The 26,102-nt window shown below is 50.2% G+C and overlaps 1 protein-coding gene across 7 annotated transcripts in view; it reads right to left on the reverse strand.

Annotated features, from left to right (window-relative positions):
- Positions 1-244: 244 nt before the first annotated feature.
- The window catches only part of LOC144578489 (uncharacterized), a 29,969-nt gene continuing 4,111 nt past the window's right edge, over positions 245-26,102 (reverse strand). The window contains exons 4-7 of one of the 7 annotated variants that reach the window (XR_013524354.1): positions 25,346-25,489; positions 1,275-19,793; positions 1,150-1,206; positions 245-959 (exon numbers count right to left, since the gene is read on the reverse strand). Coding sequence is in view for 2 of the 7 variants with exons in the window: in XM_078343937.1 (XP_078200063.1) it covers positions 848-959; positions 1,150-1,206; positions 25,346-25,489 (313 nt within the window). In the remaining 5 variants the exon portion in view is untranslated. Of the gene's footprint in view, positions 960-1,149; positions 1,207-1,274; positions 25,490-26,102 lie in introns of all 7 variants that reach the window. The other 6 variants (XR_013524351.1, XR_013524355.1, XR_013524352.1 and 3 more) reach the window with 6 other exon arrangements.

Consider the following 26,102-nt stretch of genomic DNA (forward strand, 5'->3'; position numbering starts at 1 on the left):
ACCTGGCTTTTGTGATTTTCCCCTAGTAAAAACTAGTCAAAACCTAGATAAGTTTCTTAATAAGTCAAGCATAGTTGAACTATTTTTTTCCTTACCAACTCTGTAATTGATACTCCTTGTCATTATTGGATTCACTTTGAGGTCCCCAAAAATAGACTCTTACTATGAGTGAAATCACATGAACATGTTACCCGGGCGATCCTTGGTTGTCTTCGTGGAAGAAAGAATTTCCACTAAACACCAATTTGTAAATAAAGAGAAGTTTTATTGGGAAAGTACAAATACACTCCAAGAGAGGAGGGGGCTGACCCTGCTGGAAACATCCCCATGACATTCTGCATTGTTATCTTCTATTGCCTCAGTTATTTCTTTGCCCAGTTCTCACCAAAGTTCGGGGGATCCTCCCTTACTGTGCTTAATGCACATGCATGGGAAACAATCAATATAAATCCTTCCTAATGGTGGCACTGCATACTACCACCACCCCGGGAATGTATAGCAGTCAATTTTGTACTCATTGTGCCTGCTCAGCTCTCAGGAATTCCCCTTCACCACCACCCTGGGAAGGTATAGCAGTCAATTTTGTACTCATTGTGCCTGCTCAGCTCTCAGAAATTCCCCTTTGCCTTTTTTCCTTATCATGATCTAGTTAACAACATTCTGACAGTTTGAAGATGGAGTACTGAGCATCCAAAGAGGTGTTCTGGGGGATTCTTTCCAACATAGATACAGACTGTCTACTCTTACATTTCTCCCTCAAGTGTTTGGGACCCAGAAATCTTTTGGGAGATAGGGCAGATGTCATTCTCTGTAGCTACTTCCTGCTGAAAACAGGCATCGAGGGTCTTCAGGGTCCTTCCTCCTTGCTTGCTGTCATGGTGAGGAGGTTTTGACGATTGTTGTCTCTTAGAAGATTTTGCCCGTGCTGTCCAGAGGAGACATATAGGGACTTGGTTGTCCTGGAGGGAAAGAAAGAGGTTGATATCCCCATCACAAGACCATTTGAAATCTGATGGTTTCTAGGTGGGAGGAAATAAACTGAGAAGATTCAGAGAGCAAGGCTCAGAAAGGAGAAGGAAGATAGAGGCCAGGGGTACCAGCAAAGGGAAGAGCTATGAGAATGAAGACCAACTCTTAATATCCCTTTACCAAAGATGAGAGGCCTGGTCTATAAGATCTCTAATGTGCTCCTGGACCTTCTCTGATCTGTTAACAGAAAAATACAAGAATTATATTAGAAATCTGAAAACTAAAGAAAAGATACCATAACTAACCTTTGATAAGTAGTTCTCCATTCTGATATTTGAAGACAATGAGCTTGACGTAGGAATCCTTAAGTCTTCTCTTGGATTACGTATTCTGTTGAGACCTAAACTGTCATTAAACTTTCCACTGAAAGGTGAATCTAGGACTGGCATCATAGTATATGTGGCCAATCAATATCTGGTCTGTTCCTTCACTAGAAGTTTGGTAGTAAAATCTGCTAGAATTTCCTTCTGTAAGACTGCAAAACATAAATGCTGAGTGTTTATTTTTTCCCAAATGATGTCTAAATAATGTGTGTGCTGTTTAAAAAGTCACCATGAATGAATGAAATATACTACAAGTAATGTGTCTCTTTTCCATGTCCATCTGCTCTGAGCTCCAGCTGGCTTGGAGCTCCAATCACTCTGAGCTCCATTTTGCTCTGAGCATCAGCTGCCCAGAGCTCCATCTTACCCTAAGCATCATCTTTTCTGAGCTCCATCTTCTCCAAGCTCCCAAGCTTGGATCCAATCACTCTGAGTACCGTCTTGCTCTGAGCATGATCTACTCCAAATTCCAATGGCTCAGAGCAATGTTTGGAGTGCCAATCACTCTGAGCTCAATTTTCCTGTGAGCATCATCTTTTCTGAGCTCCATCTTACACTGAGCAACATCAGCTGCAAGCTCCATCTTGCTTGGAGATCCTTCTTGCTTCAAGCTCTATTTATTCCAAGCTCCACGTGCTCCAAGTTTCATCTTGCTCAGAGCTCCAATCACTCCAAGCACTACCTTTCTGTGAACACCATTTGCATAGACATTTATCTTACACGGAGCTTCATCTAGTCAGAGATCCATTTACTCTGAGCTCCATCTTGCTGGGAGTTCTAATCACTCTATGCTCCATCATGCTGGGAGATCCAATCACTCCCAGCTCCATTTTGCTCTGAGCACCATCTGGTTGGAGCTCATCTTACTCTGAGCAACATGTGCTCTGAGCTCCACCTTGCTTGGAGCTGTTAATCACTATGGGCTCCATTTTGCTCTGAGCTCCAAAACCTAGCAACATCTCCTCCAAACTCCATCTTGCTTAGAGCTCATTTTTGCTCAGAGCTCTATCTACTCCAAGCTGCATCTTACTCAGAGCTCCAATTGTTCAGAGCAATGTTCAGAGTGCCAATCACTCCGAGCTCCTCTTAACTCTAAGCACTATCTGCTCTGAGGTCCATCTTACACCAGCAACATCTGCTCCAAGCTCCATCTTGCTTGGAGCTCCTTGTTGCTCAGAGTTCTATCTGATCTGAGCTCCAACTGGTTTGAAACTCCAATTACTCCAAGCTCTATCTTGCTCTGAGCACCATCTGCTTGAAGCTCCATCTGCTCTGAGCTCATCTTGCTTAGAGCTCCCATCACTCTGAGCTCCATTTTGCTCTGAACACCATCTGCTCAGTTTCATCTACTTGGAGTTGCATTTGCTTCAAGCTCCATCTTTCTCAGAGCTCCAATCACTCCAAACTCCACCTTGCTCTGAGCGCCGTCTTCTCGGAGCTCCATCTTCTCCTAGGTCCACCTTGCTAAGATTTCCAGTCACTTCCAGCTCCATTTTGCTCAAAGCACCGTCTGCTCAAAGCTCCACCTTACTACTGTGAGCAGCATGTCCTCTGAGCTCCATCTGGCTCTGATCACCATCTGCCCTGAGCTCCACCTTACACCAAGCAACATTTGCTCCAAGTTCCATTTTGCTTGGAGCTCCTTTTTGTTCAGAGCTCTGTCTGCTCTGAGCTCCATCTTCCTTGGAGCTCTAATCTGAGCTCCATCTAAAACCAAGCACTGTCTATTCCAAGCTCCATCTTGCTTAGAGCTCCTTCTTGATCAGAGATCCATCTTGCTCATAGTTCCAACTGCTCAGAGCAATGTTCACAGTTCCAATCACTTCAAGCTCCAACTTGCTCTGAGCTCCATCTTACACCAAGAAACAACTTCTGCAAGCTTGATCTTATTTGGAGGTATTTCTTGCTCAAAGCTCTATCTCGTCCTAGCTCCATCTTGCTCAGAGTTCCAATCACTCTGAGCTCTATCTCACTTTAAGCACCATCTGCACAGAGCTTAATTTTTCTCAGAGTTCTGATCATTCTGAGGTTCATCTTGTTCTGAGCACCATCTACTTGGAGCTCCAGATTGCTCTGATTACCATCTGCATGGAAGCAATTTCTGTGAGCCCCATCTGTTCTGAGCTCTAATCACTCTAAGCTCCATCTTGCTGTGAGTACTAAATGCTTAGAACCCCATCTTGCTCTCAGCACCATCTACTCTGAGTTCCATCTTGTGCGGAGCACAATTTGCTCAGAGCGCCATCTTGCTCTGAGCACCATCTGCTCTGAGTTCTATTGGCTCCATGCCCAATCTTGTTCAGAGCTCCATCTTGTTCAGAGCTCAATCTGCTTAGAGCTCCATCTGCTCTAAGCTCTATCTCATGGTTCCATCTGCTCTGACCTCCATCTGCCCTGAGCTCAATCTGGCTTAGAGCTCCATCTGTGCTGAGCTTCATCTTCCTCAGAGCTCCATTTGCTGAGAGCTCCAACTGCTCTGAGCTCTACCTTGCCCAGAGCTCCATCTGCTCAGAGCTCCATCTTGCTCAGAGCTCAGTCTGCTCTGAGCTACATCTTGCTAAGAGCTCCATCTGCTCTGAGCTCCATCTTGTTCAGAGCTCCATCTGCTCTGAGCTCCATCTTGTTCAGAGCTCAATCTGCTAAGAGCTCCATCTGCTCTAACCTCTATCTTGCTCATGGCTCCATCTGCTCAGAGCTCCATCTGGCTTAGAGCTCCATCTGCGCTGAGCTCCATCTTCCTAAGAGCTCCATCTGCTGAGAGCTCCAACTGCTCTGAGCTCTACCTTGCCCAGAGCTCCATCTGCTCTGAGCTCCATCTTGTTCAGAGCTCAATCTGCTAAGAGCTCCATCTGCTCTGAGCTCTATCTTGCTCATGGCTCCATCTGCTCTGAGCTCCATCTGGCTTAGAGCTCCATCTGCGCTGAGCTCCATCTTCCTCAGAGCTCCATCTGCTGAGAGCTCCAACTGCTCTGAGCTCTACCTTGCCCAGAGCTCCATCTTGCTCAGAGCTCAGTCTGCTCTGAGCTACATCTTGCTCAGAGCTCCATCTGCTCTGAGCTCCATCTTGTTCAGAGTTCAATCTGCCAATAGCTCCATCTGCTCTAAGCTCTATCTTGCTCATGGCTTCATCTGCTCTGAGCTCCATCTGCCCTGAGCTCCATCTGGCTTAGAGCTCCAACTTCCTCAGAGCTCCATCTGCTGAGAGCTCCAACGGCTCTGAGCTCTACCTTGCCCAGAGCTCCACCTGCTCAGAGCTCAATCTTGATTAGAGCTCAGTCTGCTCTGAGCTCCATCTTGCTCAGAGCTCCATCTGCTCTGAGCTCCATCTGCTCTGAGCTCCATCTTGTTCAGAGCTCAACTGCAAATAGCTCCAACTTCTCTAAGCTCTATCTTGCTCATGGCTCCATCTGCCCTGAGCTCCATCTGGCTTAGAGCTCCATATGCTGAGAGCTCCAACTGCTCTGAGCTCTACCTTGCCCAGAGCTCCATCTGCTCAGAGCTCCATCTTGATCAGAGCTCAGTCTGCTCTGAGCTACATCTTGCTCAGAGCTCCTTTTGCTCTGAACTCCATCTTGTTCAGAGCTCAATCTGCTAATAGCTCCATCTGCTCTAAGCTCTATCTTGCTCATGGCTCCATCTTCTCTGAGCTCCATCTGGCTTAGAGCTCCATATGCTGAGAGTTCCAACTGCTCTGAGCTCTACCTTGCCCAGAGCTCCATCTTGATCAGAGCTCAGTCTGCTCAGAGCTCCATCTTGCTCATGGCTCCATCTGCTCTGAGCTCCATCTGCTCTGAACTCCATCTGCTCTGAGCTCTATCTTGCCCAGAGCTCCATCTTGCTCAGAGCTCCATCTGCTCAGAGCTCCCTCTTGTTCAGAGCTCCAACTGCTCTGAGCTCCATCTTGCTCATAGCTCTATCTTGCTCATGGCTCCATCTGCTCTGAGCTCCAACTGCTCTGAGCTCTACCTTGCCCAGAGCTCCATCTGCTCTGAGCTCCATCTTGTTCAGAGCTCAATCTGCCAATAGCTCCATCTGCTCTAAGCTCTATCTTGCTCATGGCTTCATCTGCTCTGAGCTCCATCTGCCCTGAGCTCCATCTGGCTTAGAGCTCCAACTTCCTCAGAGCTCCATCTGCTCAGAGCTCCAACGGCTCTGAGCTCTACCTTGCCCAGAGCTCCATCTGCTCAGAGCTCAATCTTGATTAGAGCTCAGTCTGCTCTGAGCTCCATCTTGCTCAGAGCTCCATCTGCTCTGAGCTCCATCTTGTTCAGAGCTCAATCTGCAAATAGCTCCATCTTCTCTAAGCTCTATCTTGCTCATGGCTCCATCTGCTCTGAGCTCCATCTGCCCTGAGCTCCATCTGGCTTAGAGCTCCATATGCTGAGAGCTCCAACTGCTGTGAGCTCTACCTTGCCCAGAGCTCCATCTTGCTCATAGCTCTATCTTGCTCATGGCTCCATCTGCTCTGAGCTCCATCTGCTCTGAGCTCTATCTTGCACAGAGCCCCATAAGCTCAGAGTTCCATCTTGCTCAGAGCTTCATCTGCTCAGAGCTCCAACTTGCTCAGATCTCCATCTGCTCATGGCTCCATCTGCTCTGAGCTCTATCTTGCCCAGAGTTCCATCTGCTCAGAGCTCCATCTTGCTCAGAGCTCCATCTTGCTCAGAGCTCCATCTTACTCAGAGCTCCATCTGCTCAGAGATCCATCTGCTCAGAGCTCCATCTGCTCTGAGCTTCATCTGCTCAGAGCTCTATCTGCTCTGAGCTCCATCATGTTCAGAGCTCCAACTGCTCTGAGCCCCATCTTGCTCAGAGCTCTATCTTGCTCATGACTCCATCTGCTCTGAGCTCCATCTGCTCTGAGCTTTATCTTCCTCAGAGATCCATCTGCTCAGAGCTCCATCTGCTCTAACCTTTTTCTGGCTCTGAGCTCCATCTGCTCTGAGCTTTATCTTGCTCAGAGCTCCATCTGCTCTTAGGCCCGTCTTCCCCAAAGTTCCATCTGCTCAGAGCTCCATCTGCTCTGACCTCTATGTTGCTCATGGCTCCATCTTCTCTGAGCTCCATCTGCTCTGAGCTCTTTCTTGCTCAGAGCACCATTTGCTCTGAGCTCCATCTTCCTCAGAATTCCATCAGCTCAGAGCTCCATCTACTCTGAGCTTTATCTCACCCAGAGGTCCATCTGCTCAGAGCTCCATCTTGCTAAGTGCTCCATCTGCTGAGCTCCATCTTACTCAGAGCTCCATCTGCTCTGAGCTCTATCATGCTCATGGCTCCATCTGCTCTGAGCTCTATCTTGCCCAGAGTTCCATCTGCTCAGAGCTCCATCTTGCTCAGAGCTCCATGTGCTCAGAGCTCCATCTGCTCTGAGCTCTATCTTGCCCAGAGTTCCATCTGATCTGAGCTTTATCTTACCCAGAGCTCAATCTGCTCAGAGCTCTATCTTGCCCAGAGCTCCATCTTGCTCAGAGCTCCATCTGCTCAGAGCTTCATCTTGTTAAGAGCTCCACCTGCTCTAAGCTCCATCTTGCTCAGCTCTATCTTGCTCATGGCTCCATCTGCTCTGAGCTCCATATGCTCTGAGCTCTATCTTGCACAGAACTCCATCTGCTCAGAGTTCCATCTTGCTCAGAGCTTCATCTGCTCAGAGCTCCATCTGCTCTGAGCTCTATCTTGCTCATGGCTCCATCTTCTCTGAGCTCCATCAGCTCTGAGCTCTATCTTGCCCAGAGTTCCATCTGCTCAGAGCTCCATCTTGCTCAGAGCTCCACGTGCTCTGAGCTCCATTTTGCTCAGAGCTCCATTTTGCTCAGAGCTCCATCTGCTCTGAGCTTCATCTGCTCTGAGCTCCATCTGCTCTGAGCTCTATCTTGCCCAGAGTTCCATCTGCTCAGAGCTCCATCTTGTTCAGAGCTCCATCTGCTCTGAGTTCCATCTTGCTCAGAGCTTCATCTTGCTCAGAGCTCCATCTGCTCTGAGCTCCATCTGCTCTGAGCTCTATCTTGCTCATGGCTCCATCTGCTCTGAGCTCGAACTTGCCCAGAGTTCTATCTGCTCAGAGCTCCATTTTGTTCAGAGCTCCACGTGCTCTGAGCTCCATCTTGCTCAGAGCTCCATCTGCTCAGAGATCCATCTGCTCTGAGCTTCATCTGCTCTGAACTCCATCTGCTCTGAGCTCCATCTGCTCTGAGCTCTATCTTGCCCAGAGTTCCATCTGCTCAGAGCTCCATCTTGTTCAGAGCTCCATCTGCTCGGAGCTCCATCTTGCTCAGAGCTCCATGTGCTCTGAGCTTCATCTTACTCAGAGTTCCATCTGCTCTGAGCTCTATCTTGCTCATGACTCCATCTGCTCTGAGCTTTATCTTGCCCAGCGCTCCATCTGCTCAGAGCTCCATTTTGCTCAGAGCTTCATCTGCTCAGAGCTCCATCTGCTCCAAGGTCCATGTTTCTTGGAGCTCCATCTGCTCTGAGGTTTAACTTGCTCAGAGCTCCATCTGCTCAGAGCTCCATCTTCTCTGAGCTTTACCTTGCCCAGAGCTCCATCTGCTCAGAGCTCCATCTCGCTCAGAGCTCCATCTGCTCAGAGCTACACCTTGCTCAGAGCTCCATCTTGCTCAGAGCTCCATCTGCTCTGAACTCCATCTTGCTAATGGCTCCATCTGCTCTGAGGTCCAACTGCTCTGAGCTGTATCTTGCTCAGAGCTCCATTTGCTCTGAGCTCCATCTTCCTCAGAGTTCCATCTGCTCTGAGGTTTATCTTGCCTAGAGCTCCATCTTGCTAAGCGCTCCATCTGCTCTGAGCTCCATCTTTCTCAGAGCTCTATTTGCTCTGAGCTCCATCTGCTCTGAGCTTTATCTTGCCCAGGGCTCCATCTGCTCAGAGCTCCATCTTGCTCAGAGCGCCATCTTCTCTGAGCTCCGTCTTGCTCAGAGCTCCATCTTCTCTGAGCTCTATCTTGCTCATGGCTCCATCTGCTCTGAGCTCCATCTGCTCTGAGCTTTATCTTGCCCAGAGCTCCATCTGCTCAGAGCTCCATCTTGCCCAGAGTTCCATCTGCTCAGAGCTCCATCTTGTTCAGAGCTCCATCTGCTCTGAGCTCTATCTTGCTCATGGCTCCATCTGCTCTGAGCTCCATCTGCCCTGAGCTCTATCTTGCTTAGAGCTCCATCTGCTCTAAGGTCCATCTTCCTCAGAGTTCCATTTGCTCAGAGCTCCATCTGCTCTCATCTTTACCTTGCCCGGAGCTACATCTGCTCAGAGCTCCATCTGCTCTGAGCTCTATCTTGCCCAGAGTTCCATCTGCTCAGAGCTCCATCTTGTTCAGAGCTCCATCTGCTCTGAGCTCTATCTTGCTCATGGCTCCATCTGCTCTGAGCTCGAACTTGCCCAGAGTTCCATCTGCTCAGAGCTCCATCTTGCTCATAGCTCCATCTGCTCTGAGATACATCTTGCTCATGGCTCCATCTGCTCTGAGCTTTATTTTGCTCAAAGCTCCATGTGCTCAGAGCTCCATCTTGCTCAGAACTCCATCTGCTGAGCTCTATCTTGCCCAGAGTTTCATCTGCTCAGAGCTCCATCTTGCTCAGAGCTCCATGTGCTGTGAGCTCCATCTGCCCTGAGCTCTATCTTGCTTAGAGCTCCAACTGCTCTAAGCTCCATCTTCCTCAGAGTTCCATCTGCTCTGAGTTTATCTTTCCCAGAGCTCCATCTGCTCAGAGTTCCATCTTGCTCAGAGCTCCATCTGCTCTGAGCTCCATCTTGCTCAGAGCTCCAACTGCTCTGAGCTTTATCTTCCTCAGAGCTCCATCTGCTCTTAGGTCCGTCTTGCCTAGAGCTCCATCTGCTCAGAGCTCCATCTGCTCTGACCTCTATCTTGCTCATGGCTCCATCTTCTCTGAGCTCCATCAGCTCTGAGCTCTATCTTGCCCAGAGTTCCATCTGCTCAGAGCTCCATCTTGCTCAGAGCTCCACGTGCTCTGAGCTCCATCTTGCTCAGAGCTCCATCTGCTCTGAGCTTCATCTGCTCTGAGCTCCAACTGCTCTGAGCTCCATCTGCTCTGAGTTCTATCTTGCCCAGAGTTCCATCTGCTCAGAGCTCCATCTTGTTCAGAGCTCCATCTGCTCTGAGTTCCATCTTGCTCAGAGCTTCATCTTGCTCAGAGCTCCATCTGCTCTGAGCTCTATCTTGCTCATGGCTCCATCTGCTCTGAGCTCGAACTTGCCCAGAGTTCTATCTGCTCAGAGCTCCATTTTGTTCAGAGCTCCACGTTCTCTGAGCTCCATCTTGCTCAGAGCTCCATCTGCTCAGAGATCCATCTGCTCTGAGCTTCATCTGCTCTGAACTCCATCTGCTCTGAGCTCCATCTGCTCTGAGCTCTATCTTGCCCAGAGTTCCATCTGCTCAGAGCTCCATCTTGTTCAGAGCTCCATCTGCTCTGAGCTCCATCTTGCTCAGAGCTCCATGTGCTCTGAGCTTCATCTTGCTCAGAGTTCCATTTGCTCTGAGCTCTATCATGCTCATGGCTCCATCTGCTCTGAGCTTTATCTTGCCCAGAGCTCCATCTGCTCAGAGCTCCATCTTGCTCAGAGCGCCATCTTCTCTGAGCTCCGTCTTGCTCAGAGCTCCATCTTCTCTGAGCTCTATCTTGCTCATGGCTCCATCTGCTCTGAGCTCCATCTGCCCTGAGCTCTATCTTGCTTAGAGCTCCATCTGCTCTAAGGTCCATCTTCCTCAGAGTTCCATTTGCTCAGAGCTCCATCTGCTCTCATCTTTACCTTGCCCGGAGCTACATCTGCTCAGAGCTCCATCTGCTCTGAGCTCTATCTTGCCCAGAGTTCCATCTGCTCAGAGCTCCATCTTGTTCAGAGCTCCATCTGCTCTGAGCTCTATCTTGCTCATGGCTCCATCTGCTCTGAGCTCCATCTGCTCTGAGCTCGAACTTGCCCAGAGTTCCATCTGCTCAGAGCTCCATCTTGCTCATAGCTCCATCTGCTCTGAGATATATCTTGCTCATGGCTCCATCTGCTCTGAGCTTTATTTTGCTCAAAGCTCCATGTGCTCAGAGCTCCATCTTGCTCAGAGCTCCATCTGGTGAGCTCTATCTTGCCCAGAGTTTCATCTGCTCAGAGCTCCATCTTGCTCAGAGCTCCATGTGCTGTGAGCTCCATCTGCCCTGAGCTCTATCTTGCTTAGAGCTCCAACTGCTCTAAGCTCCATCTTCCTCAGAGTTCCATCTGCTCAGAGCTCCATCTGCTCTGAGTTTATCTTTCCCAGAGCTCCATCTGCTCAGATTTCCATCTTGCTCAGAGCTCCATCTGCTCTGAGCTCCATCTTGCTCAGAGCTCCATCTCCTCTGAGCTTTATCTTCCTCAGAGCTCCATCTGCTCTTAGGTCTGTCTTGCCTAGAGCTCCATCTGCTCAGAGCTCCATCTGCTCTGAACTCTATCTTGCTCATGGCTCCATCTGCACTGAGCTCCATCTGCTCTGAGCTGTATCTTTTTCAGAGCTCCATATGCTCTGAGCTCCATCTTCCTCAGCGTTCCATCTGCTCAGAGCTCCATCTACTATGAGCTTTATCTTGTCCAGAGCTCCATCTGCTCAGAGCTCCGTCTTGCTAAGTGCTACATCTGCTGAGCTCCATCTTGCTCAGAGCTCCATCTGCTAAGAGCTCCATCTGCTCTGAGCTCTATCTTGTTCATGGCTCCATCTGGTCTGAGCTCCATTTGCTCTGAGCTCTATCTTGCCCAGAGAACCATCTGCTCAGAGCTCCATCTTGCTCAGAGCTCCATGTGCTCTGAGCTCCATCTTGCTCAGAGTTCCATCTGCTCAGAGCTCCATCTGCTGAGCTCCATCTGTTCTGAGCTTCATCTGCTCTGAGCTCCATCTTGCTCTGAGCTCTATCTTGCCCAGAGTTCCATCTGCTCAGAGCTCCATCTTGTTCATAGCTCCATCTGCTCTGAGCTCCATCTTGCTCAGAGCTCCATCTGCTCAGAGCTCCATCTGCTCTGAGCTTTATCTTGCTCATGGCTCTATCTGCTCTGAGCTCCATCTGCCCTGAGCTCTATCTTGCTTAGAGCTCCATCTGCTCTAAGCTCCATCTTCCTCAGAGTTCCATCTGCTCAGATCTCCATCTGCTCTGAGCTTTATCTTACCGAGAGCTCCATCTGCTCTGAGCTCCAGCTTGCTCAGAGCTCCATCTGCTCTGAGCTCCATCTTGCTCATGGCTCCATCTGCTCAGAGCTCCATTTTGTTCAGAGCTCCAACTGCTCTGAGCTCCATCTTGCTCAGAGCTCTATCTTGCTCATGGCTCCATCTGCTCTGAGTTCCATTTGTTCTGAGGTCTATCTTGCACAGAGCTCCATCAGCTCAGAGTTCCATCTTGCTCAGAGCTGCATCTGCTCAGAGCTCCATCTTGCTCATATCTCCATCTGCTCAGAGCTCCGTCTGCTCTGAGCTCTATCTTGCTCATGGCTCCATCTGCTCTGAGCTCTATCTTGCCCAGAGTTCCATCTGCTCAGAGCTCCATCTTGCTCAGAGCTCCATGTGCTCGAGCTCTATCTTGCCCTGAGCTCCTATCACCCCAAGCTCCATTTCGCTCTTAAAACCATCTGCTCTGAGCTCCACCTTGCTCAGAGGTCCAATCACTCTGAGCTCCATCTTGCTCTGAGCTCCATCTGCTCTGAGATTTAAGTCCAATTTCCATCTAGCTCTGAGCTCCACCTTACACCTTAAAGTTCCATCATACTTGGAGCTCCTTCTTTTCTGAACTTAATCTGAGCTTAACCTGCTCATAGCTCCATCTATTCCGAGCTCCATCTTGCTCAAAGATCCATCTGCTCCAAGGTCCATCTTTCTTGGAGCTCCACCTGCTCTGAAATTTAACTTGCTCAGAACTCCATCTGAGCAGGCTTTACCTTGCCGAGAGCTCCATCTTGCTCAGAGCTCCATGTGCTCTGAGCTACATCTTGCTCAGAGCTCCATCTGCTCTGAGCTCTATCTTACTCATGGCTCCATCTGATCTGAACTCCAACTGCTCTGACCTGTATCTTGCTCAGAGCTCCATCTGCTCTGAGCTCCATCTTCCTCAGTGTTCCATCTGCTCAGAGCTTCATCTGCTCTGAGCTTTATCTTTCCCAGAGGTCCATCTGCTCTGAGCTCCATCTTGTTCAGAGCTCAATTTGCTAAGAGCTCCATCTGCTCTAACCTCTATCTTGCTCATGGCTCCATCTGCTCTGAGCTCCATCTGCCCTGAGCTCCATCTTGCTTAGAGCTCCATCTGTTCTTAGGTCCGTCTTGCCCAGAGCTCCATCTGCTCAGAGCTCCATCTGCTCTGAGCTCTATCTTGCTCATGGCTCCATCTGCTCTGAGCTCCATCTGGTCTGAGCTGTATCTTGTTCAGAGCTCCATTTGCTCTGAGCTCCATCTTCCTCAGAGTTCCATCTGCTCAGAGCTCCATCTACTCTGAGCTTTATCTTGCCCAGAGCTCCATCTGCTCAGATCTCCATCTTGCTAAGTGCTACATCTGCTGAGCTCCATCTAGCTCAGAGCTCCATCTGCTCAGAGCTCCATCTGCTCTGAGCTCTATCTTGTTCATGGCTCCATCTGCTGAGCTCCATTTGCTCTGAGCTGTATCTTGCCCAGAGTTCCATCTGCTCAGAGCTCCATCTTGCTCGGAGCTGCATGTGCTCTGAGCTCCAACTTGCTCAGAGTTCCATCTGCGCAGAGCTCCATCTGCTCTGAGCTCCATCTGCTCAGAGCTTCATCTGCTCCGAGCTCCGTCTGCTCTGAGCTGTATCTTGTTCAGAGCTCCATTTGCTCTGAGCTCCATCTTCCTTAGAGTTCCATCTGCTCAGAGCTCCATCTACTATGAGCTTTATCTTGCCCAGAGCTCCGTCTGCTCAGAGCTCCATCTTGCTAAGTGCTACATCTGCTGAGCTCCATCTTGCTCAGAGCTCCATCTGCTCAGAGCTCCATCGCTCTGAGCTCTATCTTGTTCATGGCTCCATCTGCTCTGAGCTCCATTTGCTCTGAGCTCTATCTTGCCCAGAGTGCAATCTGCTCAGAGCTCCATCTTGCTCAGAGCTCCATGTGCTCTGAGCTCCATCTTGCTCAGAGTTCCATCTGCTCTGAGCTCCATCTGCCCTGAGCTCTATCTTGCTTAGAGCTCCATCTGCTCTAAGCTCCATCTTCGTCAGAGTTCCATCTGCTCAGAGCTCCGTCTGCTCTGAGCTTTATCTTACCCAGAGCTCCATCTTGCTCAGAGCTCCATCTGCTCAGAGCTCCATCTTGTTCAGAGCTCCAACTGCTCTGAGCTCCATCTTGCTCAGAGCTCTATCTTGCTCATGGCTCCATCTGCTCTGAGCTCTATCTTGCACAGAGCTCCATAAGCTCAGAGTTCCATCTTGCTCAGAGCTCCAACTTGCTCAGATCTCCATCTGCTCATGGCTCCATCTGCTCTGAGCTCCATCTGCTCTGAGCTCTATCTTGCCCAGAGTTCCATCTGCTCAGAGATCCATCTTGCTCAGAGCTCCATCGAGCTCAGAGCTCTCCATCTTACTCAGAGCTCCATCTGCTCAGAACTCTATCTGCTCTGAGCTTCAACTGCTCAGAGCTCCATCTGCTCTGAGCTCCATCTTGTTCAGAGCTCCAACTGATCTGAGCCCCATCTTGCTCAAAGCTCTCTCTTGCTCATGGCTCCATCCGCTCTGAGCTCTATCTTGCACAGAGCTCCATCAGCTCAGATTTCCATCTTGCTCAGAGCTTCATCTGCTCAGAGCTCCAACTTGCTCAGATCTCCATCTGCTTAGAGCTCCATCTGCTCTGAGCTCTATCTTGCTCATGGCTCCATCTGCTCAGAGCTCTATCTTGCCCAGAGTTCCATCTGCTCAGAGCTCCATCTTGCTCAGAGCTCCATGTGCTCTGAGCTCCATCTTACTCAGAGTTCCATCTGCTCAGAGCTCCATCTGCTCTGAGCTTCATCTGCTCGGAGCTCCATCTGCTCTGAGCTTCATCTGCTCTGAGCTCCATCTGCTCTGAGCTCCATATGCTCTGAGCTCTATCTTACCCAGAGTTCCATCTGCTCAGAGCTCCATCTTGTTCAGAGCTCCATCCGCTCTGAGCTCCATCTGGCTCAGAACTCCATCTGCTCTGAGCTCCACCTTGCTCAGAGCTCCATCTGCTCAGAGCTCCATCTGCTCTGAGCTCTATCTTGCTCATGGCTCCATCTGCTCTGAGCTCCATCTGCTCTGAGCTTTATCTTGCCCAGAGCTCCATCTGCTCAGAGCTCCATCTTGCTCAGAGCTTCATCTGCTCAGAGCTCCATCTGCTCCCAGGTCCATGTTTCTTGGAGCTCCATCTGCTCCCAGGTCCATGTTTCTTGGAGCTCCATCTGCTATGAGATTTAACTTGCTCAGGGCTCCATCTGGTCAGAGCTCCATCTTGCTCAGAGCTCCATCTGCTCAGAGCTACATCTTGCTTACAGCTCCATCTGATCAGAGCTCAATCTGCTCATCTGCTCTGAGCTCCAACTGCTCTGAACTCTATCTTGCTCAGAGCTCCATTTGCTCTGACCTCCATCTTCCTCAGAGTTCCATCTGCTCTGAGGTTTATCTTGCCCAGAGCTCCATCTGCTCAGAGCTCCATCTTGCAAAGCGCTCCATCTGCTCTGAGCTCCATCTTGCTCAGAGCTCTATCTGCTCTGAGCTCCATCTGCTCTGAGATTTATCTTGCCCAGAGCTCCATCTGCTCAGAGCTCCATCTTGCTCAGAGCTCCATCTTCTCTGAGCTCCGTCTTGCTCAGAGCTCCATCTGATCTGAGCTCTATCTTGCTCATGGCTCCATCTGCCCTGAGCTCTATCTTGCTTAGAGCTCCATCTGCTCTAAGCTCCATCTTCCTCAGAGTTCCATTTGCTCAAAGCTCCATCTGCTCTCACCTTTACCTTGCCCAGAGCTCCATCTGCTCTGAGCTCCATCTGCTCTGAGCTCTATCATGCTCATGGCTCCATCTGCTCTGAGCTCCATCTGCTCTGAGCTTTATCTTGCCCAGAGCTTCATCTGCTCAGAACTCCATCTGCTCCAAGGTCCATGTTTCTTGGAGCTCCATCTGCTCTGAGGTTTAACTTGCTCAGAGCTCCATCTGCTCAGAGCTCCATCTGCTCTGAGCTCTATCTTGCTCATGGCTCCATCTGCTCTGAGCTCCAACTGCTCTGAGTTGTATCTTGCTCAGAGCTTCATCTGCTCTGAGCTTCATCTGCTCTGAGCTCTATCGTGCTCATGGCTCCATCTGCTCTGAGCTCCATCTTGCTCAGAGCTCCATCTGCTCAGAGCTCCATCTGCTCTGAGCTCTATCTTGCTCATGGCTCCATCTGCTCTGAGCTTTATCTTGCTCATAGCTCCATCTGCTCAGGGCTCCATCTGCTCTGAGCTCCATCTTGCTCAGAGCTCCATCTGCTCTGAGCTCCATCTTGCTCAGAACTCCATCTGCTCTGAGCTCCATCTTGCTCAGAGCTCCATCTGCTCAGAGCTCCATCTGCTCTGAGCTCTATCTTGCTCATGGCTCCATCTGCTCTGAGCTTTATCTTGCCCAGAGCTGCATCTGCTCAGAGCTCCATCTTGCTCAGAGCTTCATCTGCTCAGAGCTCCATCTGCTCCAAGGTCCATGTTTCTTGGAGCTCCATCTGCTCTGAGGTTTAACTTGCTCAGAGCTCCATCTGCTCTGAGCTCTATCTTGCTCATGGCTCCATCTGCTCTGAGCTGTATCTTGCTCAGAGCTCCATTTGCTCTGAGCTGCATCTTCCTCACAGTTCCATCTGCTCAGAGCTCCATCTGCTCTGAGTTCCATCTCCTCTGAGCTCCATCTGCTCTGAGCTTCATCTGCTCTGAGCTCCATCTGCTCTGAGCTCCATCTGCTCTGAGCTCTATCTTGCCCAGAGTTCCATCTGCTCAGAGCTCCATCTTGTTCAGAGCTCCAACTGCTCTGAGCTCCATCTTGCTCAGAACTCCATCTGCTCTGAGCTCCATCTTGCTCAGAGCTCCATCTGCTCAGAGCTACATCTTGCTTAGAGCTCCATCTGATCAGAGCTCAATCTGCTCTGAGCTCCATCTTCTCATGGCTCCATCTGCTCTGAGCTCCAACTGCTCTGAACTCTATCTTACTCAGAGCTCCATTTGCTCTGACCTCCATCTTCCTCAGAGTTCCATCTGCTCTGAGGTTTATCTCGCCCAGAGCTCCATCTGCTCAGAGCTCCATCTTGCAAAGCGCTCCATCTGCTCTGAGCTCCATCTTGCTCAGAGCTCTATCTGCTCTGAGCTCCATCTGCTCTGAGCTTTATCTTGCCCAGAGCTCCATCTGCTCAGAGCTCCATCTTGCTCAGAGCTCCATCTTCTCTGAGCTCTGTCTTGCTCATGGCTCCATCTGCCCTGAGCTCTATCTTGCTTAGAGCTCCATCTGCTCTAAGCTCCATCTTCCTCAGAGTTCCATTTGCTCAAAGCTGCATCTGCTCTCACCTTTACCTTGCCCAGAGCTCCATCTGCTCTGAGCTCCATCTGCTCTGAGCTCTATCTTGCTCATTGCTCCATCTGCTCTGAGCTTTGTCTTGCGCAGAGCTCCATCTGCTCAGAGCTCCATCTTGCTCAGAGCTTCATCTGCTCAGAGCTCCATCTGCTCCAAGGTCCATGTTTCTTGGAGCTCCATCTGCTCTGAGGTTTAACTTGCTCAGAGCTCCATCTGCTCAGAGCTCCATCTGCTCAGGGCTCCATCTGCTCTGAGCTCCATCTTGCTCAGAGCTCCATCTGCTCTGAGCTCCATCTTGCTCAGAGCTCCATCTGCTCTGAGCTCCATCTTGCTCAGAACTCCATCTGCTCTGAGCTCCATCTTGCTCAGAGCTCCATCTGCTCAGAGCTCCATCTGCTCAGAGCTCTATCTTGCTCATGGCTGCATCTGCTCTGAGCTCCATCTGCTCTGAGTTTTATCTTGCCCAGAGCTGCATCTGCTCAGAGCTCCATCTTGCTCAGAGCTTCATCTGCTCAGAGCTCCATCTGCTCCAAGGTCCATGTTTCTTGGAGCTCCATCTGCTCTGAGGTTTAACTTGCTCTGATCTCCATCTGCTTTGAGCTCTATCTTGCCCAGAGTTCCATCTGCTCAGAGCTCCATCTTGTTCAGAGCTCCATCTGCTCTGAGCTCCATCTTGCTCAGAACTCCATCTGCCCTGAGCTCTATCTTGCTTAGAGCTCCATCTGCTCTAAGCTCCATCTTCCTCAGAGTTCCATTTGCTCAAAGCTCCATCTGCTCTCACCTTTACCTTGCCCAGAGCTCCATCTTCTCTGAGCTCCATCTGCTCTGAGCTCTATCTTGCTCATTGCTCCATCTGCTCTGAGCTTTGTCTTGCCCAGAGCTCCATCTGCTCAGAGCTCCATCTTGCTCAGAGCTTCATCTGCTCAGAGCTCCATCTGCTCCAAGGTCCATGTTTCTTGGAGCTCCATCTGCTCTGAGGTTTAACTTGCTCTGAGCTCCATCTGCTCTGAGCTCTATCTTGCCCAGAGTTCCATCTGCTCAGAGCTCCATCTTGTTCAGAGCTCCATCTGCTCTGAGCTCCATCTTGCTCAGAACTCCATCTGCTCTGAGCTCCATCTTGCTCAGAGCTCCATCTGCTCAGCGCTTCATCTGCTCTGAGCTCTATCTTGCTCATGGCTCCATCTGCTCTGAGCTTTATCTTGCCCAGAGCTCCATCTGCTCAGAGCTCCATCTTGCTCAGAGCTTCATCTGCTCAGAGCTCCATCTGCTCTGAGCTCCATCTGCTCTGAGCTTTATCTTGCCCAGAGCTCCCATCTTCTCTGAGCTCCATCTTGTTCAGAACTCCATCTGCTCTGAGCTCCATCTTGCTCAGAGCTCCATCTGCTCAGAGCGCCATCTTGCTCAGAGCTTCATCTGCTCAGAGCTCCGTCTGCTCCAAGGTCCATGTTTCTTGGAGCTCCAATTGCTTCCAGGTCCATGTTTCTTGGAGCTCCATCTGCTATGAGGTTTAACTTGCTCAGAGCTCCATCTGCTCAGAGCTCCATCTTCTCTGAGCTTTACCTTGCCCAGAGCTCCATCTGCTCAGAGCTCCATCTTGCTCAGAGCTCCATCTGCTCAGAGCCCCATCTGCTCTGAGCTCTATCTTGCTCATGGCTCCATCTGCTCTGAGCTCCATCTGCTCTGAGCTTTATCTAGCTCATAGGTCCATCTGCTCAGGGCTCCATCTGCTCTGAGCTCCATCTTGCTCAGAGCTCCATCTGCTTTGAGCTCCATCTTGCTCAGAGCTCCATCTGCTCAGAGCTCCATCTGCTCTGAGCTCTATCTTGCTCATGGCTGCATCTTCTCTGAGCTCCATCTGCTCTGAGCTCTATCTTGCTCATGGCTCCATCTGCTCTGAGCTTTATCTTGCTCACAGCTTCATCAGCTCAGAGCTCCATCTGCTCTTAGCTCTGTCTTACTCAGGATTCCATCTGCACAGAGGCTCCATATGCTCTGAGTTTTAGCTTTCTCAGAGCTCCATCTTGCTCAGAGCTCCATCTGCTCCGAACTCCATCTGCTCTGAGCTTTATCTTGCTCTGAGCTCCATCTGCTCAGAGCTCCATATGCTCTCAGCTCTGTCTTGCTCAGAGCTCAATTTTGCTCAGAACTCCATCTGCTCTGAGTTCCATCTTCCTCAGAACTCCATCTGCTCTGAGCTCCACATTGCTTAGAGCTCCATCTTGCTCAGAGCTCCATCTGCTCAGAACTCCATCTGCTCTGAGCTCTATCTTGCTCAAGGCTCCATCTTCTCTGAGCTCCATCTTGTTCAGAGCTCCATCTGCTCAGAGCTTCGTCTGCTTTGAACTCCATCTTGCTCAGAGTTCCATCTGCACAGAGCACCATCTGCTGTGAGCTTTATTTTGCTCAGAGCTCCATGTCCTTTGGGCTCTATCTTGCTCAGAGCTCCATGTGCTCTGAGCTCCATCTTGCTCAGAGGTCCGTCTGCACAGAGCTCCACCTGCTCTGAGCTTCATCTTGCTCAGAGTTCCATCTGCACAGAGCTCCATCTGCTCTGAGCTTTATCTTGCTTAGAGCTCCATCTGCTCTGAGCTCTATTTTGCACAGAGCTCCATGTGCTCTGAGCTCCATCTTGCTCAGTGCTCCAAGCACTCTGAGCTCCATCTTGCTCTGAGCACCATCTGCTCAGAATGAACTTATATGGATTCATTAGAATTTGGTTTAGCTGCATAAGTAAAACAAATGATATTAGTGGATTTACTTTTTTATCACATAAAACATGTTTGAAGGGAGAGAGTTCTGGGGTGGGATGGCAGCCCCATGGTCAATCCTGTCTCAGGCTTTTAGCTTTTCGCTTTGCCATCCTCAATGCTTGATTTCCATGTTATGGTCTAAAACGGCTGCTGGAACTCCAGCCATTACAACTGCATTCTGGGAAGAAGGGAGGGAGGAAGAAGGGAAAGAAGGAGAAATAGAGTAAGGGAGAAAGGAAAAAGAATCCTTTTCTTTCTTTTTAAAAAAGACTTCCTTAAATAATAGCTTATAGTAATTTATCTCTATCATTGTCCACAACTGACCTGGCCATACAGGATACTGGAAAATCTACTATTACAGTGTAGGCAGCAATGTGCCTTGAACTAAGTTCAGTTACTAAGATAGAGGGTTGGGATAGGCAGCTAGCAATTTTTCTTATACTAACATTTCATTATTATTTTTTAAGTGGCTGGTCCCAAAGGCTTACAAGAAAAATTAATAAAAATTAATAATTGACTTTGGAGCTTTTTTTTTTTTTTTGAAGTAACGCTGCAATCTTGAATTCAGCAGGAAACAAGCAGGTAAGTGTGTGAAATGATGATTCCAGCCCCCCAACCTTCCTAGTATTCCCATTACCAATATTCACTGATTCCAAGCTACACATTTAAAACATACAAAAAACTGTTCTGAGGCCAAAGAACAGCATGTGTAGTTTGGTTTGCTGCCACCAAGGGATGAGAGAGCTTGTGCATGGTCACGCATTGTGAATGACAGGCCCACAAACAAGCTGAGCTCACTGGAGTCGGGTGTATTCGTGTATTTTCCCTCATCCTTTTCAACGCTCCCAATATAAGTTATATAAAGAAAAAAACACTGAATTCAATATATTTCACTACAAAGTATTACACTGAATCTACGACTTTATACTCTTCAAGCATTGCAATTCTTTGAATGGCCAGTAGAGACAGAAAGGTAATGCTGGAAGGACCTTAGAGATTGTCCAGGCTGGGTGCCTCCTTTTCCAGAGGAAGAAACTGTGACGGGGAGAGGTAAAGCAGCCTGCCCAGGCTCAAGAGTGATACCATCTCTTGACTCCCAGGCTCGTTCCATTCTAGCCCCCTTGGGGCAGCAGTTGTGTCTGGGGGACCCCTTGGCATTGGAAAAACTACACAGAACAGCCACCTAAGACTTCAGTGACTGCCAGTGAAGTGTAGAACAAAAATATGGAATGAGCATTTTTCCCAGCACCCTTGTGATTAAGGAGAGCCACAGGGGTTCTTCAGAGCTATTGGGCAGCTTTGCCATTCCAAGTGGCCCAGCAGGGATGCTGGACAGAGTCACCAGGGCAGGTGTAGCCTGGGCTCTGGAGCAACTCATGGGCAGTGGAAGCACTAGCAGGATGCTACAGGGAACATCAGAGGGATCTGGGGGAGGGGTTTCCTGTTTCTCCACATCACCAGTCTCTTGGTTCTCCATGAGTTAGTTCTACATTTCTCCGGGGGTGGGGGGGGGTGTGTAAGAATACAGGCAACTGAACTTTCCTCCCAGAAATTCTAAACTAGAAGGTCTGGGTAGGGCACAGAAAATTGTATTTTTACCATGTGTCCCTGGAGATGCTGAGGCAGCCATCTTGCTACTACCTGAGGACAACTGATCAGGAAGCTCTGCACCAGATGACTCACAGAAAGCCCTACCACCATCCCAGTGCTGCTCTTGTCTGGGAAGACTACTCGGCAAAGAACTGTGATCCATTCTGCCTTGCTATAATTAATGGGCCCTGTGATTAGAAGTTCTTCCTCAGCCTCAGGCTCCCCTACCTCCCACTTTCAGTGTCTTTTTTCCCCTGGTAATGGGAAGCCAGTCTCCCTGTGCAAACCCTCCACAAACTGGAAGCCTATTACTAGGTCACCTGTCAGCCTCTCTGTCCCAGTTAAATAATCCCCATTCCTCTCACCACTTATCCACGCTCCCATTTTCCAACCCAACAGTCATTTCCCTGCTTTTCTCTAAATGCTCTCCCAGTTCTCTCCAGTCCCCCCGCATTGTCTTTGTTCCTAATTCTTCCCTTTAACAGTTTGTGTCTTGTGAGATTAAAAAGAAATTCCTGCTCCAAAAGGATTCGAAGGCTGTTTTGACAAGATTAATTTAAGAAACTTCCCTGCAGCATCACAGCAATCTGGAAAAGAGGGCAGGTTGCATAAGAAAGTCTAAGGAAGGTAGTACAATAAATACTCCATTGTCTCCATGGCAACACAGCCCAAAAGTTTTCTGGATGCCCACACAGGCAGGAAGGTCTGAAGATCCACCTGCTGGCTCACTGGAAAGCCACGAAGGATGGCTTAGCTTTCCCTCCATTCACATGGTAGAGATCAGGGCAGGCTGGTACTACCCAAAAAAACAAGGAAGTGGGAGAAAACAGAATCAAATGTGAGAACCAGAGAGCAAAGAGAAGTAGTGTAGGAGATGGGTGGGTCATCACTGACCCCTGCTGACAATGGCAACCATTTAAACCATAAGCAGAAATTCACTTTTGAGATTTTTAAGGACGTCAAAAAGCCTTCTCAAGGAGATGATATGAAAAATCAGCCAGGCAATGTGGAAGGAGAAAGAAAGGAAGTGTGACCAAGAGTAGAACACAACGCAAGACAAAGTTCAGTGGCTGCTGCAGACCTATTTTCTCCAAAGAACAGAAGGAAAGGGAGAAGACAGCAGAGGGAAGAGAAGGCAGCGGAAAAGGTGGAAATCAAGTGAGAATCTGCCTTCCCAGCCTTGGTGGTCCAGAAAATACAGCACATGTACACCATGAAATACTATGCAGCCATAAAAAAGAATGAGTTCATGTCTTTTGCAGGGACATGGATGAAGCTGGGAACCATTACTCTCAGCAAACTAACACAGGAACAGAAAACCAAACACTGCATGTTCTCATTTATAAGTGGGAGTTGCACAATGAGAACACATTGTTACAGGAAGGGGAACATCTCACACCGAGGCCTGTCTGGGGTAGGGGAAAGGAGAGGGAGGGCATTAGGATAAATACCTAAAGCATGCGGGGCTTAAAATCTAGATGACAGGTTGACACCTGCAGCAAACCACCATGGCACATGTATATCTGTGTAAAAAACCTGCATGTTCTGCACATGTACCCCTGAACTCAAAGTAAAACTTAAAAAATATTTTTAAAAAGATCAGCCTGGGCAACATGGCAAAACCCTGTCTCTATGATATATACAAAATAATAATAACAATTAACAGGGAGTCGTAGTACACACCTGGGAGTGGGGGGCTAAAGTGGGAGGGTCATGTGAGCCCATGTAGGTCAAGGCTGCACTGAGCCATGATCATGCCACTGCACCCCAGACTGAAGAAAAGAGTAAGACCCTGTCTTGAGGAAAAAAAAAATGACGGAAGAGGAAGGTAGGAGAGTTAGGAGTGAGATTTGAAGATGCTACACCATTGCCTTTGAAGATGGAAGAGGGGCTATGAGCTAAGGAATGCAGGCAGCCTCTACAGAAGTTGGACAAAGCAAGGAAACAGATTCTTCCCCAGCATCTCCAAAGGAATGTAGCCCTGACAATATCCTGATTTTATCCTAGTAAGATGTATTTCAAACTCAAACCTCCAGAAATAAAGATAATAAATTTGTATTAAGTGGCTAAGTGAGTAGTAATCACTACATCAACCACAGAAAACTAATATAAAAACTAAGAGGCACATTTGTTTCCCATTACCCACAGTGTAGCTTTCTGCAGTTTCAGTTCCCTGTGTACATCCCAAAAATATCAGATGGAAAATTCCAGAAATAAAACATTCAGTTTTCATTTGCGTGCCATTCCATGGAGCATGATGAAATCTTACACCATCCCAATTGCCCCGCCTGGGGCCATGAATTTCCCTTTGTGTAGCCTATCCACACTGTCTACACCACCAGTTCTGTCAGGCACTCAGTAGCTGGCTCAGCTACCAGACTATTGCAGTACATGCAGAGGGCAGCAGCGGTGGCAACCCTGGGCACTGGCCCCAGTAGCATGGAACCCAGGACCAGATACTGCCACAGTCAGCCCGCAGGTGCAGGAGGGCAGGAGGCACTCAGTCAAAACTCTGTGGCTGCACAGTGCCCAGTGCCCACAAACCTGTGCTCTGGGCCAGGCCCAAGGAAAAGTGGACCCTCGGGCAGGATGGCAGTACACTCTGCGATCCTCATGCCCTCGGGGAGCAGCCCTACCAGAATCTGCTATGGGCTCAGCCACAGCTGCCACCTAGAAATGGTGCAAGTCAGTATCAGTGGCAACCCCTGGCCCTGTCCTCCACCACCAGCAGCAGGAAACCCAGGGCCAAATGTCACCATGGTGCCTAATTTAGGTGGTCGGCAATGCAGCTGCAAGGGAGTGGAAACCGGCCTTCAGCCTTATCCTGGCGGAGGCTTCAGTGGGCCCAGAGCCCAGGACCCCACACTCTGGGCTTGGGCAAAGGAAGCACAGATCTTAGCATGGGGGGAGGTGCCTTGGGTGACTCCCAGGCTGTCTGAGACCAGCCCTGTGGCCTTCCGTGCATTCTGCTGCACCTGCCACTTATAGATGGCATGCGGCAGCAGTGGTGGCAACCCTTGATCCTGCCCATCTCCACCAGCAATGGAGACCCAAGGGCCAGACCCTGCTGTGGCACTTTAATCAGGTCTCGCAGCAGGAGGAGGACTGGTGCCCAGTCGTGCCCCAGTGGCTGCAGGGTACCCAGCACCCACAACCAGCACCCTGGACCAGGGCCAAAAAGGAAAAGGAGGAGGGCAGGAACCGGCGCTCAGCCCCACCCTCGAGACTGCACAGCACCCAGCGCCCAGACCCCACACTCTAGGCAGGGGCAAGGAAGATGGATCCTAGGTGGTGTACTGGGCAATTCTCAGGCCATCTAGAGCCAGTCTCTGCCTTGGGCTCAGCTGCAGCTGCCACCTGCACATGGCCATGCAGCAGCCACAGTGACAACCACTGACACTGCCCTCCTGCTCCACCACAGTGAGGATCCCAGGGCCAGAAGTCTCCGCAGCTCGTCACACAGGCAGTCGGCCCTGCTCCTGCAGGAAAGCAGGATTTGGCCAGTCGGCCTCGAGGATCCAGCAGCTGCACAGCACCCAGCAACCACTACCCATCGCTCTGTGCATAGGCCAAGAAAGAGGGGCCCTAGGCTGGGAGGAAAGTCTGGACAGCCCTCGGGTCTTCTGGGACTATCCCTGCCAGCCAATGCCATGGGCTTAGCTGCAGCTGCCCCTTGCATATGGTGCACATCAGCAGCGGTGGCAATCCTGGATATGCATACAGCGGCCAGCAGCACAGAACCAGGGGCCAGATGCCACCGTGGCCCTAACGGAGGCAGTGAAGCCCCAGCTACAGGAGGGCAGGAAGTGGCACTCAGCCCCATTCCAGTGGCCGCAGAGTGTAGAGACCTGCAGCCCAGCACTCAGGGAGCCACCAAAGAGGAGCAGATCCTAGGCTGGGAGGGGAGTATTCTACGACCCTCAGGCCTCACTCAGGTCTGGGACCTGCACTGCCACCCTCTGCCACGGGCTGAACTGCAGCTGCCAACTGCACATGGCGTGGCAGAAGCGGTGGCAACCCCAGCTCTGCCTGCCGTAACCAGAAGCAGGGGACCAAGGGCCCGAGGCCACCTCAGAGGCTGCCACCTGGCTACCTCTGCACCCATGTCCCTGCCCTGGTGGCAGCCAGCCATGCTCCTACCTCTCTGGCACTCTGCAGTCTCCATCGCTGCCACCCACTGCAGCGAGGCGAGCCGTGGTGCCACAGGCTCCAGCCTCCAGCATGCAGCAGATGGCTCTTCCTTCTCCTGGCATGGAGCAGCTGGGCGGGCAAAGCCAGAAAAGCCTAGAATGGGACACAGAGAGTGGTAGTGTTAGACCCCCACCTTGTCATGCTGGGTGGCATGGGCCAGTTTCAGTGAAGGCACTCACACCCACCCTCCAAAGTCCACAGCATCTCTTTTTGGCCCAAACTGGCTAGAAAGTGGAGACTGGAGACACCATGGTGCCTGGGCTTCCCGCTCCATAGGAACCACTGGGACCACCCAGGCTATGCTCTGGAAGCAGGAGCGACAGAAACTCAGACCCAAACAGCCCTCCCCACCAAAGTGCCAATTCCCATTCCTGAGACCTCCACCCACAGGGCCCTGTCACCCCATGGTGTCTGCTACTGCATGCCTGGGCATCCTTGGCAGTCTCTGCAACACAAATTGTGAGGGCTTGGGCCTGGGAACCATGATGGGTCTGGGTGCCACGCTGTGATCAGGATTTTCACAGAAACACGTGCCCGCCACGCAGGAGATGGCCCTTTAGAGTTTAGATTCTGGGGAGAGGAGGACCTCCTCTCTCAGAGACCACCACTATCACTGAAACCTCCATCACCTGCCACTGGCCGTGCAGTGTCTGACAGAGCCCCTAACCCATTGCCACAGGCAGTGTAGCTCCAGCACAGTGCAAAC

This window comes from Callithrix jacchus, chromosome 12 (assembly GCF_049354715.1).
Source record: "Callithrix jacchus isolate 240 chromosome 12, calJac240_pri, whole genome shotgun sequence".
In the NCBI taxonomy this organism is placed as follows: domain Eukaryota; kingdom Metazoa; phylum Chordata; class Mammalia; order Primates; family Cebidae; genus Callithrix; species Callithrix jacchus.